Consider the following 15,630-nt stretch of genomic DNA (forward strand, 5'->3'; position numbering starts at 1 on the left):
ACTGTAAGGTCACTGCCGCATTAAGATTGGTAAAGTTTTCAGGAGAAATGTGTTATTCTTTCTCTTTTTTTCTTTTCTTTCCTTTTCTTTTCACATTCTTTCTTACAACTTCATTTTTATCCATTAACTCTGATCCCTTTGCTCTTATTTCTTCATGTTATTGTATAACCAGTCTAGCAGTTTACTAAAGAAAAATATCAGTGGAGATGCAGCCATATATTGAGATAAGTTTTCTGGTAAGCAAAAGAATTAGATATTCCTTGCTGGATGTTGTTTTGGCACCCTTGCCGGACTGAATACGCTTCCCATCATCAACCATTTTCCATCTCAGGACTAAAGGCTAGAAGTCCACTGTCGCCCTCTGCACCCATGACTGTGTAAGGCTCTTTGAGTGGTGTTAGGAAGAACTTCCAGTCTGGTAAAGGTATCTTGAGACCAGAATGAAAGCTGGCCAAGGTTTGGTCATGGTCACTTACACCCCTATTGTGTGGTATAAGTTCTGTAACAAAGTGAATAAAAATGCAGTTACTATGCCTAGAGATTCTTTGAATCTATTTGTTTTCGGTGAAATTTGTTTCTCTTGGAAATTGCACACTGGACTGAGCTGATGGGTACTCATCCATCCATAGATTTAACTCTACAGTGTGATGGGTACGGCTATAGCCATCATGACCTATTTGGGTATTATGTCATGAGGCATCTTGCTTCGCACTCCTGAGCAAGTGGCCAGGCCAGTTGTTATCAGCACAAATTCAGCCAGAAAATTTTATTTGTTGCGTAGTGATAATGTCAGAAATTTCCAGTCCCATTGTTGAGGACTTAAACATTTTGAATTGTTGTTTTTTAAAAGAAAATGATTACCCATTATTGACACTGTGCATCCATTCTTGCTACAAGAAGCTAAAGCCAAATGCTGGTTAGCAAGGATACATGCCATGGGCAATCAGTCAGCTATAAGTGGTATGCCAAAAAAGTTGTTAGCTTGTTTGGCTCTAAGCACAGTAGTTCAGGAGCTACATCCCCTCAAATGTTTGTTTTAATGGATAATTGTGTATACTGCAGCCAACTATCCACAGTAATGTGAATATATGCTCCCCATACTTTTGCTTTTTTGCTTGCGTGGCAGACTATGCCCTATCCCTGGTACATGGCTCAGTTCGGTGTGCAGAAATCCCGTTACCATTGAGTTAAGATATACGTATATGTATGCACATATTTAATGTATTGACATATGCCTGAAGAAATATAATGTAAAGGAACAAGAAAAAATAGACTGTCAATTGACAAACAAAGGGGTATTGAAAATCATAAGATGAAAGAAACATGATAAACTGAAAGGCTATTCACTCTTTTCTAAGAAAAACTAGAGTAGTGGTTCCCAACCTTTTTCACTCTAATAATCTCCATGGCTTCATTCAGTGACTGTCATCTTTTGAGATTCAGTTATTACTTGTTATGAATAATTTAATGGTGTCATTAGCTAAATATGGGTATTGTAGGTGAGTTAAGATTTAGTTTAATTTGAAGACAAAATTTTCCTATTGCTTCATGGCCCCCATGTTGGGAACCCCTGAGCTAGAGAGACATAAAAGTAGCAAAAGTCAAATAAAAAAGATAAAAACTCCATTCCTTCGGTTATTTGTTCATAGGACTAGACTGATGGTTTTCAAAGTAGCAGTGTAACCAAGAAATGGTGGGATTGGTTCCATTCCTGCTGTAAGCAGAAATACAAGCTGATTATGGTAGATATACACATGTCTAACAGTTACAGACATGCACAGGCCCACTAACACTCACTTGTGAGATTGGCTTAGAAATATCAGTTACTTACATATCATGGCTATAAACAAAAAGGAAAGGAAAAAAAATGCAGCAGCAGCAGCTGGTACCTAATGTTTACCGTTATAGTCTTGGTTTTAGTAAGGCCAGTTTTAGATTTTGTTTTTCTGTTATTTTTTCACATTCTTTGCCCTATTAAATATATTTCACCATTATTTTATTTATTTATTTATTTATTTTTAAGAATATATATCACTTGTTTGAATATATATATATATATATTATCTGCATAGTATTTCAAGTAATGCTTTTGTCTTATTACTAGAAACAGAGGTTGATCTTAAGTTTATGCCTGTATTTCCCTAATGGGCTCATCACACAGTTTGATACAGAATTTGGTAAAAGGGTGGTATTACAAATAGGTAATTGGACTTTTTGATAGTATAAAAACAAGGGTATTGTTGTAAAGATATGAAAAGAAATTTGTCCTTAAACCTGCTTGGCTTTTAGTTTGAAGAGGTCATTCAAAAGAAGAAGAAAATTTATACAATGAAAATTGTGGAATGTAGGATAGGGTGGAGCAAAGAACACTTATAAAAATGATTGGGAATACTTGGCAAGTCAAGTGAACATACCTTAACCCCTTGGATCCAGATGCTTTATTGCCCACAAGTGGCCCAAAATTTGGGCATGAGGCTTATTTTAGCAGCCACTCTTACCACTCTTACCATTTTCCAATCACAGCTCATGGATGGAGTCTAATCACCTTCCAAGAGCTTTGTGCACTCTTGGGGAATCATCCCTGCCACCTTGGCCTTCAGCCGAAATTCTCAATGGCAAGCTGTGGGCCCACTGCCAAGTTTTCCAATGACGGCATGTTCACAACATGTGCCTCTCAAGCCAAATTTTTTAATGATGTGATAGTCACTTCCTCCGGATCATAAGGGTTAATTCCTGAGACAGTGTTTCTGTCCTAATCCTCCTCCAGGTACCTTATGTACATCAGAAATTTTGCATTTGCATGCCTGTGTTTTTACCTTTACTTTGTACTATTCCAACCAATAGTTATGTATAAAATAAAGTTGTATTGGAGATATAATTCATTTTTATATTCTTAAAGTTCTCTTCAAACTGGCTAGGACACATGAAAATAAACTCAAAGATCCTCTTAATATTGTTGTTAATAATGATAATAAAAATAATAATAATAATAATATGATCGTGATCATCATTATCATTATAATTATCATTAAAAAATAATAAGAAGAGGTCATAGAAACTGCTAATACTGCTCCACCCTATTGTAGGCACAAAGGGTTTAAACTTCAGGTGAGGAAAAGTTCTGCATTTTTAGTAGTAGACTGCTAAAAGATTAGTTTCTTGATATTCTGTTATGAAAGTGGTTCCTTAATTTTTGTTTTTCATTAATAATAGGTGCATAGAATGGAAATTGTAAGTGTTTGGATAATAACTTAAAAATGATGAATGAGGGAAAGTAAAGATGTGGGAGGATTCAAATATTTGAGGTGGGGATGCTAGTGACATAGATTCAGGAAAGGAAGTAACTGGTGAGGAAGGATTTTAGAACGATCAGGGAGGCATTGTAAGAGGTACAAATTTTGGGTTAGTTCACTTCTGTGTGATCAGGGAGCACTGATTTACTATAAATAGACAATGGGAGGGTTCAGAGATTTCCTAAACATATCGTATTTGGGACATCACCTACCAGAGGACAAAATTATGGGGCCATGCCAACTGTTGACTAAACTGCTTGTGAGGTCAGGTAAATACTTGCGTGTCAACCGTGAGCGCTGTAAAAGCAGTGAGCCTGGTGCAGTAGTTTAACAACTGTGACCAGTATGAGCCCCATCCTCTTTCCCAGGACTCCAGCCACCAAAGCGGTTAAAGGAGATGGAGGCACTGGACTCCTTGCGCCTGAACCAGCTGGGGGTGAACCCACCCCCGGGCTTGACGGTCACACCGGTGGGGGTGAACGGGAGTCCAGGCTTGACTCCGCCAGTGGTCCCGACGCCTCCACCCCTGATGGCGGGGGTCCCCAACCTGGGCACCCCGAACACCCCTGGGCGGGCCAAGATAGCAACAGTGTCGAGGGTGGGAGGCCGCCCCCGGATCATCTCTTGGATGGATGCCCCTGATGATGTGTACTTCTACGCCACAGAGTCTACCAAGTATGTGTTTTGTGTGTGGTGCACAGGCTGAGCTTGGCTGGTGTCTTTATTTATTTCCCTCTTTTTTGCTCTCTTTCCTCCTCCCTTCCTTCCTTTCTTCCTTTTTTATTTTCTCATGCTGAACTCCTCTCTGTGTAAAACCTTTAACAAGAGCATTTTATATCTCTACATGTATCGCTATCCCCCCCCCCCCCCCCATCTCTCTCTCTCTCTCTCTCTCTCTCTCTCTCTCTCTCTCTCTCTCTCTCTCTCTCTCTCTCTCTCTCTCTCTCTCTCTCTCTCTCTCTCTCTCTCTCTCGCTTCTCTTCTCTTCTCTCTTTTCTCTTCTCTCTTCTCTCTTTCAAAAGATGAACATGGTTTCTGAGCTAATTTTTGATGTTTTTTTGTGGGGGAACTGCTGCGCTTTGTGGGATGTGTTGATAGATAACTTAACTGCATTATATTAGGAGACGACAGGAAACATAGAAAAGTGTATTTTAATTATAAAATCTTAGAATTTTTGCCGTAACCACCACCTTTTTGCCTCTTACCATCTTTCTCTCACTCCACCTTCTCTCTCTCTCTCCCTCCCTCCCTCCTTCCTTCCTTCCTTCCTTCCTTCCTCCCTCCCTCTCTCTCTCTCTCTCTCTCTCTCTCTCTCTCTCTCTCTCTCTCTCTCTCTCTCTCTCTCTCTCTCTCTCTCTCTCTCTCTCTCTCTCTCTCTCTCTCTCTCCCTCCCTCCCTCCCTCCCTCCCTCCCTCCCTCCCTCCACCTCTTTCTCTCTCTCTCTCTCTCTCTCTCTCTCTCTCTCTCTCTCTCTCTCTCTCTCTCTCTCTCTCTCTCTCTCTCTCTCTCTCCCTCTCTCTCTCTAACTCTCTCTCTCTCTCTCTCTCTCTCTCTGTTTTCTGTTGTATGATGCACAACATGTAGTTTTTTCTTTTCTGTAATTGGGTGATTTTCTCTCGATGAATGCGTAGATGATAGATTTTATAGAGGATTTTTTTTTACATTTACAAATGTTCTTCATTATTCACAGGAAGTATCTGAAAGAGGCTAAGGAAAGTTTCCTTTGCTGTGGAAATATTCTACAGTGTAGTGGATAATTACATGATTCTTTTTCAAAGAAACCAAGTGAACACGTTAATTAAATTTGTTTAAAGTGAAACGATTTTCTGTCATTATTTACGATAAGCTCTATGATACAACAGTGAAAGATGAAAATATAATTGCCTACATATAAGCTTATTAACCCGTAGCTGATGGGTGGCATGTACGTACATGCCATGGCTGTTGTGGACCGAAACACAGATGGCATCGTATCATGCTCATTCCTGCGCCACTGGCTCATCGGACAGAGTTTGTTTTTCTCTGATAGTAGTGGCTTCATTTATATAGTAAAGATTTTAGGCAATGGTATCTATAGTGAAGGTAAACCTTCTAAATTATAACATTTTTATATATTTTAGGAAAATAAAAGCTTTTCGGTGCCAAATGTCGCTCACAAACTACCGATGGAGCCTGGTGCAAGCCAGGGAAACTGCCTATGCGCGCTAACAGTCCCATTTTTATGTCCACTTGCTAAACATTCTTACCTGTCGGCACTGGGTTAAATAAGAATTGAAAGGAAAAAGAACAATATATATGAATAAAGTATGTTTATTTATGACTTGATTTCTCCTTCTTTTTCTTCTTCTTCTTCTTTTCTCTTTTTGACTTGGTGAATTCCAGAATGCCAACACATGAATAGTTATTTAGTAATAGTACTATTTAAGGACATATTCTGATGTTTATTGTAGATATTCTACTAATATCTAAGTCACATGCACATGCACCCACGCGTGAGCACACACACACACACACACACACACACACACACACACACACACACACACACACACACACACACACACACACACACACACACACACACACACACTACTTATCTGTCTACCTACCTACATGTGAGATGTCTATCTAATGGATCTTTCTCTTTCAACAGAAAATTGCGTAGAAGTTTAACTACGAACGACCTGAAGCGGGCAGCCCGAAGACCCTGGAAGAAGATCGTAGAGAAGGAGCCATCGCCATCCACCCCAACCCCCACAACCACACCAACCCCCACCCCCACGCCAACCCCCATCACCCCCTTCACACATCTTACGAGCGACTGATCCAGCCAGGACGAGGACACAACCCCGCCCCAACCCAAACCCTCTGCGCCGATGAGCTAAGAGAACGACAACACATTCCCTGCTGGAGTGCGCGTGGGATTCCTCTATGGACGTCCCCCCCAAAAGTGGCTTGTTTTCAATGACCGTGTGCCCCAACAGTGACTTGAGCGTGTTTGTGTGTGCAAGCCGGACACCCAAAGCAGCATGTCGGACTGCTGCCGTTTTGGCTTGATAGGCAAAGTGTTGTTGTGGAGGACTTTTTAATTCCAGGAGAGGACGGCCAGACTCTCTCTTCTCTCTCTCTCTCTCTCACACCCCAAATGTGCGTTAGAATCCAGTACGTACCGTTAACAGAAACTGAGTGGCACAGTGGTGGTCCCCCCAAGCCAGTGTTACCACCCAGATAGGGGACTAGGAGCACTGCCTGTAACTGGATACCAATTATTATTTCAAAAGCCTTTTTTAGGGCCAAATGATTTATCTTCATTAAATAAAATGTTTATTAATTGACCCGAGGAGTTTGGAGTTTGCTACAATTACCTTTATATTCCTTGAGCCTCGGGGGTAAAGCAACAAGGAAGTCTTGAAGACGGAAGAATCAAAGTTCAAAACCTCTTAATGCTAAGTGAGAGGAATTTTGTGTGAGTGAAGCTTAAAACACAGAGAGGGCTTGTGCAAGCTGGTTGATCTGCAGACTAGTTCCATAGGGTGACTCTTGTGTAGTTATGGTGTGAATCTGTGAGGAGTACCTGAGGAGAAGCAACATCCAAGATGGGGCTTTTCTAATGATCTGATCTGACAGGATTAATGAGGTAACGGATGATGATAAGAATGATGAAGAACATTGTTATAGAAGTACTGTGGAATTCCCAAGATTGTTAAAAAAAAAGAGGGTTGGTTTGTATGAGTGATGAGTGATTAATCCATTATTGACAAAAGTAATTGTAAAAATATACAAAAACAAACAAACAAAAAATAAAATGACAAGAAGAGATGCTGTGAGTAGGAAGGAGATGGAATGGATATAGGTTGGCACTCAAGGTGCCAGATGTTCCCTGGAACCACCACCCAAAGTTCAAAGTGAAAGATAAGAATAACTTCAACCACCACCCATACTATTTTTTATTCAGACTCTTTTGTGTACATATGGTTGCCGCATGTTCATCATGAAATTTTCAGTGATTCGTAGTGATATTAGTGATAACCTGTGTAATTTGTATTTTGTCCAGTTGAACAATTACTGCACCAGTATCATTTTTTTTTTTTTTCTTTCTCTGTCTCTATCTCTCTCTCTTTTATTTATTTACTTTTTTACAATAATTTGACTGGGTATGAAACTTCCACCAATGCTGTGTCATGATCACATGCAACATGCACCCCCAGGTTCCAGAAATGACCCTTTGACAGCTGCAATTTGCAAAGCAAGACAGCAAAATGGATGCGCACTGGCAGGGAAGAAATAAAAGTGTGCTGCCGAGGGTCAGTCAAGCGTCTCCATTACAATCCATCTTTTTACTGTAGTCTGTACTTCCAGTGTCCCCCCAGCCGCCCCCTCAATCCAGCACACCTCAGTTCCAGGATTTACTGCCATTATTTTTTTTCCACTCACTTTCTCACCTTAATCTCTTGTTTCAGTGATTTGATCCTTACTCATAATTTCTGTATTATTTAGCTTTTTTTTTTCTTTGATTTAAAGTTATTTATTATGTTTCTGCAACCTAAATCAGACTTAAAATAATTTAATTGTTAAGCAGAGATTGTAATTTATAATTTGAGTTCTTACACTGACGTTTAACTTTCCTCTCTCTCTTTTTCTTTTTTTCTTTTTTTTTTTCTTTTTTTTTTCTCTTTCTTTCTTTCTTTCTTTTTCTCTCTTCCTTTTTTCATCTGTGATGGTATGGAATTTGTTATTGGTCAGCCAGGACATTGAGAATCCCTTGTCTTTGGGAAATGTAATGTCAATTGACATAGGGATGAATATCACTTCAACATTATTCTACATTTTTGTTTGTTTTATTTTTTATTTTTTTACTTGTTGGATATGATAATTACATTTCTATGTCCTGCTATGGGTTTACATGCTGCTATATTCCAAGGTATTTGTTTTAAACACAGTAAATGACGAATTACTTCTCGTACAATGACTTTAAATATTTACTCTAGTCTACAATTGCATAATTTACTTTTCTAGAGTAGGAATCTCGACAAATTCAAGTGACGATAGGTATTTTTATAGTAAATGTAAATCCCGATAAAGTGTATAGCAGCTGTGGTGCCCATACCTGTCCTAAAAATTTATCCTTCGATGGGTCATGTATGATACAGAGACCCAAACCTCAAATCTGAAGAGGAGGAGTTGTGATGGATGGAATTAACAAAGAAATAAAAGAAATGAAAACAACCAGAGACACTGTCATTAATTTTGTATTAATAAGATAATTATTTCTGTTCTGTACTTAGTTCATTCATTCATTCAGCCCTCTACAATACATAGATAGACTTTGTAATACTTGTTTTTTCTTTAAATTCCTTTTTAAGTATAAGAGAATGTTCTAAGGAGGATGTAAAGTGTTGTCACACAAAATCATGAGCAATGGTACTTATGAAATTTAATCTTGTAACATCAGTGACCATCAGTTATTTTGATATCATACAATTTATTATAGTGTGCTTTTGCGTATATGTCTAAATGATGAGCATGAAAGGTAAAACCATATTTGAAGAACATTGTTTTGGTCTTAATGGTATCTATTGGATGTTTGTTAAGTTTGAAATGACCTTCCATTACTCAGGGGTATGTCCAAGCCCAAAATAATATTAACATTCAGGTATGTCACACAAGATGAAACATCGGGAACCTGGTGAGGAATTAGGGAATATGTCTCAAACAAAGCACCATAACTTCAATTGCATATTCCCTCAAGTTCAGAAACTATTCATAGCACTGTTAAAGAAATTGTAATAATGTTATGATGATCATTATAGCATTGAATCATGACCCTATACAACTTTACAAGGTTTATTGTAATAAATGTAATAAGCTGCACTGCCTTCAGTGAACATAGCTGGTATTGCTTCATTCTTGTGAGCCTGAGAGGGGCACAATTGGAGCTGGCATATTGTACAAAACAGAGATAAAAAGGAAATCTGTATCGTGTATTTGTACTTAAAGCCATGACAAATTAGTAGGAGAAAATATTGGTTTTGCAACAGTAGTGTTATAGATACAACAGTGTAAGATACTGAAGCTGCACTTGACATCTTTGATGTTGACAACAATTTTGGTACTTATAATTTTTATATAATCTGTATCACAACCTGGCCTCATATGTTCATTGTATTGAAAGATCTGTTCTATACTGCACTATATATCATGGATGCTGTTCCTCTTCAAATGATAAGCAAAATTCAACATGTAAATTATCAGTCCTAAATATCATTGACAATTTTGTTTTGATAATTGGTTTGGGATAATGCAATTGCACAAAGGAGGAATGTGCATGACTTGAGGGCATAAGAGAAAAATTAAAGACAAAAAGGATCAGTGACCTATATAGAAGACATGTGTTTTGAATAAGTGTGAAATATGACTTTTGCCTACTTTTAACATTTTGTGATTGTTTGCTTCATCAAGAAGCAGTGAAAATCTCCAACCTTACAGATAAAGGGAGCAAACAAGAAAATATAATCCTTACTTCACATATCTACTATACAGTAACTTCACATAAACCTAAAACTTTCCATTTTGCTATTTGACTTACTTATTGAAATGTACACTTGAACACAGGAGTTGACAAAGGAGTTTGAATGAAGGTGAAACAACGAACACATCAGAATACCCTGGACTGCTGAGTGGATGGATGCCTACTAACATTAAGGTGACTTATCCCACACATTGTTACCAGCCTATTAGGCAGAAAACAATCGTTGCAAACTCCTGTGGCCAAATGAATACAGCATTGCTCACACTTCAGTTATAAAGTTTCCAATTACACCAGAAAAAAGTCAACATCATCATGAACAATATTGTTGCCTGTTGTTATAATTGAATTTTGACCAGATTGAAACATATTACACATAACTAAGGTAAATCACCACGTTAATACATAAGTAATTTACTGGTCATTTGTATGCAGCTCCCTCCCCCCAATCCCTTACCCGTTGTTGTAGGGGGAGGGGCTTAGGAGGCAGAAATTTAGGGCCAATGCCAGGGATCACCCCTACCTTGGGTCTCAGCCCCTCACATTTTCCTTCTCTTCTCCAACCTCTTAAATTATCCACTTCCTATGCGAGAGATGTGAAAGATGTATTGAAAGAATGAAGGCTGACTTTGTCAGTCGTGAACGGCTTAAGGGAGCCATAGCTATGGTATTCCTGTTTGATTGTCTACCCCTTACCCCCTCGAGGGGACCCTGAGGGGTGGACCATTTCTCCTTAAATGAAAATTTTGTTCCTCTACTAAGGGCAGTGATGCTTGCCTTTTATCAACAAGCCCCACTGATTTTAATTCCCCCGGTCCCAGACCCCAGGCTCTCCTTTGACCACGACACTGAACACAACCAATACCTTCAGGAAACATTCTTCCTCTCCCAATATCCTCTACTTAATCTTCTCCATCCCCACAGCTTTCTGCATATACTACCCCTTCCTCCCTTATTACTATGCAGCTATATTGTCCACCTCTGCTACTTCACTCAATGCCGATCCCTCTTCCACCCTCACTTGTGCACATCTCTTTGAGTCCTCTTTTTAGCCCAACCAAATGGGATCGATTTTTTGTGATCTCCTCAACTCTGACAACACTTTGCCTCCAAAAACAAGTAGGCAAAGTTTCCTTCTGCGGCCGCCCGATCGTTCCAGCCTTGTCACAGTTACATCCGTATCCCAAGCTTAAGCATTATCAACCCTGACAGAATTCACTAGGTAAACCCATTACTGCCCAGCCTCACCCCTCCCTCATTACTAGAACCGGAACTGTTTCCATTTCCCCTACAAACTACCCTGTCTACGATGAGGATTGGTCAGACTGTGGAGATGACACTCGCCTGCCCGGAGACCGTGATACAATATCAGTACAGTGCTGTACTATTTCCCCTAGAGGTCGCTTTAAGTCCATCAAATATTGCCAATGTTGATGGGATTACCCCCCCCCCCCCCATCAATGTTAGAACTGTTTGCGTCTAGAGCACCCTGGCAAACACTATTGCTCCACAGTCCGATGCCCTTTTTGTTCCCAACCTAGTCACAATCGGTCAAATGCATGTGTGCCAGTTGTGGTGGTTCACTTAATGTATTTTATAGGGGCTGCCCTACCTATAAGTTGGAGTGTGCAGCGGCAAATCTCAGATTCAAACTTGGCCTCACGTAAAGTGAGGTCAGATAGGAAGCATGTTGACGAGGTGTTTCCCTTACTTCCTGCCCCAGTGCTGCCCTTCACTCCACCCCTATCCCTGTGTCTATTCCTCCTACATCTTACGTTTCCACTTTTACTGTCTCCCTCTCCCATTTTTTCTTTCTTTTCTTTCTCTCACTCTCCAATTCTTTTTCCAGACACCCCAATCTCAAACACTACCCCGACACCTACCCCTTTCCCTACTCACTTTATCCGTAGCAGTCTTTTTTAAACGTTTCACCCCATTTTCTCCTACCACACCCCTCTACCCTCAGACGCCTATTTCCTCTTCCCCCCCTCATAAGAAAACCTTTATTTCTCAGACCTCCCCAATCCACTTCAGAAACTCTCAAATATAGCCAAAATTATCTAATCATGACCCAAGATAACATGTCTACACCTTAACCATCGGTTATTCCAACTGCACTACAATTAACTACCGACATCCATCCTCCTCCTATTCATGTTCTCACCAACAACATCCCATTTCCCCTTGCCTTCCGCTTCCCCCTGGTTACATTTGTGACTCCTTGTCACAACCCCCTTGCATTTCTCTTGAAACTGACCTAATTACTCCTAAACCCCGCTTCTCTTTTGCTAAGCCCCATTTTACCCTAACGGACATCCTTGTAGAATCCCATACCTTTTCCTTTGACAGATTTGATTTAATCACCCTCGTTAATCCCTGTGTTAGCCCATTTACTCACCCACTTTGCCCTAACCTCTCTTTGGCTCTTTCAGTGCCATACTATCCTCAACAGCTATACGACTTTTGACGTGCATCACATTTATTCATCAACCAACCCCATTCTACCCTTTTCACTACTACACCATTCTATAGTGCTATGTGACCTCTGATGTCTAGAACATTTATTTTGCTTTGTTACTTTTATGCCGCCAGGTATCTATAATGAAAGGGTATTAAGGGTATAAATAAAAAATATATTGTTGATAATGTGATGAAAAGAAAGGATTGTGGACAAAAATTGTATTACATTTGAGGTGATCCCAGGAACATATTTGAACTTATCAGTTTTAACTTGTTTGTTTTCGAGGTTACAAGGTTTCATGAATAATACCCTCTGTACTTTGAATCCATATTTATTATTTCTTGGTTAAACAGTTCTTTGTTATCGGTATAACGAAGCTTTTAGTAAACAAAGTTGCTATGATGGTATATTTCGAAGAATGAACTGAGTCATGCACATGGGTACACGATAGGTATAATACTATTATGCATTTTTCGTTTTCAAAAATGAATGTTGGGGCTTCTAATTTGATTGCAGCAATGGGAATTGATGAGATACTACAACCGACATTCATGATGGTGTATTGTTTTTTTTGGAAAAATAGTGACAATAATAATGATGATAAAATAAATAGCATCATTAGCGTTTAATGATAATGTAAGCTTTGTGCACTTTTGATTTTCGAGGTGACAGTTTAAATATTATTTTAACTAATATAGTCATTGTAGTCGGGATGAGAAGTAAACCTATTTGGCGTTACCTGTGTGGCAGTTTGGTTTTGCATCTACACTCGCTATAGGGCGTGGACTATAGAGGGACAGTGCCATGAATCTCCATTAAAATTTACATCCTTCACTTGCATATCAAGAGCATAATTGATTAGGTTTGATAGACACTGACAAAAAAGGACACAGATTTGTTATTAGATTGTAAAGTAACACATGGATTACTACTTAGATAAAGAAACCTATACTAGCCGGGAATGACTTCCCAAATTTACACAAGATCCTAAGGTCGTCCAGAAGCTTCTGTAGAACTCTTTTTCTAAATATTTAACTGTAAGCCACTCCATAAGGTCGATTTTAAGAACCTCCTGGTCTTGTACATTTAAATTTGGTTGTATCGTTACTATATGAATGGGACAGACTCGTGATGTTGTAATGCATTTCGTGGATAGGGCGAATATAGAATATGATTTGATGTGTAACATTTAAGAAAGCGCAAACTGTAAGAACTAAAATAATAATAAGTTGACGACTTAAAAATCATATTGATAGAGAAGAGATCCAGGCACGAAAAAATAGAAAATAGACAAAGGAAAACCATGGTCAGCTCAAGTAACGTTTTACTTCATTGGGTAAACATGAATGGCCAGAAGTATTTCTGCAGTTTCCGTTAATCTTAAACCATTACCCTTCTCTCAATCATCCCGATGTTCACTTAGATCGCCAAGCTAGCAAGTACCACAGTTCCTGCACACCAGTTCACCCATGTCATCTGGTAAAACGAATGAATATCAATATCAGTGCCCTTGCCGGAGTCCTTATACAGATCAGTATTTGAAGCTGAAATATTTGTACTTAGGAACTACAGCATCCATGTTGGGTTGTAAGCCCTTACTGAAGTACGAGAGTGCATTTTGTATGTATTTCAAATGGCACCTTTGTAAGCTGAGGCGGCGTAGCTATGTATAACTGGCCAGGTGGTACGTTATAATACTCGGTCACCACTCATTTCAACTTCGTGAATGTAATACTTCGGTACTCCTCGACATCTGCATATCCTCATAAGAGTCTCACGTCCTGATCTTTGGCTGCTGTTCCCCAGAATCCACGGAAGTGTCTTCAGCTGCAGTGGTTTCTTTCAGTCCCCTTTGCTTTATGCATGCCCCTTATTGCCCCACGACCTGGTCCTCGTCATCCCAAGTGGCCGTCCCACTTGCCAGCGTCCATTGTCTGCGGCTTCACTGTGATGCTCGAAAACCGCGATGGCAAATCGCTGAACCAAGATCATATGCATAAGTGTGTGCGTGTGTGTGGGAGGGGGGGGGAGTCAACAATTGACCGAAAAGTGGGAATTTCAGAGAGGATGCAGTGCTTTAAATTCACATATTCTTGAATTTTGGAATAGAGAAGTAATCATTGCTGCCAGCAATGGCATGCTTAACCCAGGAACATCCAGGAGTCTATAAGGGAAGAAAGAAAGGACAGGAAATTCTTGATCTCGTCGCAGCCATTTACAAGACGACACAGAAAGTTCCCGTTGCAGCAGACTCGGGCAGTGTGCTCCGTAATTTTGCTGTGGTTGCTCGCGTCCATTCTGTACATCCGATACGATTTCACGTAGCATTGCCCGCATGATAGTATGATGAAGAAACATGCCTGCCTTTCAGAGTAATACATATCGGATGACAAAGTTTCGACGGTAGTCAAATGTTCGTGCTCCGAGCTTTACGCACATCCCGGTTAACCTGTCTTGCAAAAACAAGATATGATAACCACAATGGGATCTTTAAAAAAAAATGTAAATATGAAGTCATGTCATTTATATTGAATGATATAGTGTCTTCCGCGGGTTTTGAATGTGATTAGTTAAAAAGTGGAAGGAAAAGGTAACCATGAAGCTTCTCAAAGATGAGCGAGTGAACTACATGTGCTAATGACCTTAGTTAATAAAACACGTGCCATGCATGAATAGAGCTACTGACCTGTAAACTCCTCAGCGCAACCTGTATTCAAATATATCCGCACCAGAAATAGCGTAAAATCAAGGTTTTATTGAGAAGGGGAAAGACTTATTAAAAAGGAAGATGTTTTGAAGTACCTCTGCATAGCAAGAGCAACTGCCAAACTGTGCACTTGTTTCGCTATCTTGTTGACAAAGAAGTAAGAGAGCCGAGAGATTTCTAACGTTGAGTAAAAAGAAAAAAAAATGGTATAAATCCTGAACATTGTGTACAAGCGTGTTTCACGGCATGAGCGGACGTGTGGAATTCGGTTCGAAAGACGATGAACACATGCATATTTGGAATACGGATGGAAGAGTACAGTCTACGATTCCAACAAGGCCGTGTGCTGAGTTACCTACTACGTAAATGAGCAACCCCGCCTAGCTCTGCAAAGCTCAGGGGCGCAGCGAAGGAACCCACTGCGAAAACGTCAAGGGAAGTGTACAGTTAAGTGAATTTTGTATGAGTTAAGTGAAGACAAATAGTAAAATTCTGCGAAGAGAAAGTATCTGGTCCTTGTGATATGACGTGAACGGCAAATCATTGTGGAGTAGTAATGAGGAGAATCAGGCCGCCACATAGCTAGTTATCGGTTACTGTAGCCCAAGATTCTCAGCCACTCCCTCAGGTTAGGCGGAAGGCG

The 15,630-nt window shown here is 39.7% G+C and overlaps 1 protein-coding gene across 8 annotated transcripts in view; it reads left to right on the plus strand.

The window, feature by feature from the left end:
* The window catches only part of MTA1-like (metastasis associated 1-like), a 105,916-nt gene extending 97,291 nt beyond the window's left edge, over nucleotides 1-8,625 (plus strand). For 7 of the 8 annotated variants that reach the window (XM_070133928.1, XM_070133930.1, XM_070133927.1 and 4 more), the window contains 2 exons: nucleotides 3,662-3,968; nucleotides 5,947-8,625. In XM_070133928.1, the coding sequence (XP_069990029.1) occupies nucleotides 3,662-3,968; nucleotides 5,947-6,118 (479 nt within the window). In that variant the 3' untranslated portion in view covers nucleotides 6,119-8,625. The remainder of the gene's footprint in view (nucleotides 1-3,661; nucleotides 3,969-5,946) is intronic. The other variant, XM_070133931.1, reaches the window with a different exon arrangement.
* Nucleotides 8,626-15,630: the final 7,005 nt, after the last annotated feature.

The sequence above is a fragment of the Penaeus vannamei genome, chromosome 19 (assembly GCF_042767895.1).
Source record: "Penaeus vannamei isolate JL-2024 chromosome 19, ASM4276789v1, whole genome shotgun sequence".
Lineage (NCBI taxonomy): Eukaryota > Metazoa > Arthropoda > Malacostraca > Decapoda > Penaeidae > Penaeus > Penaeus vannamei.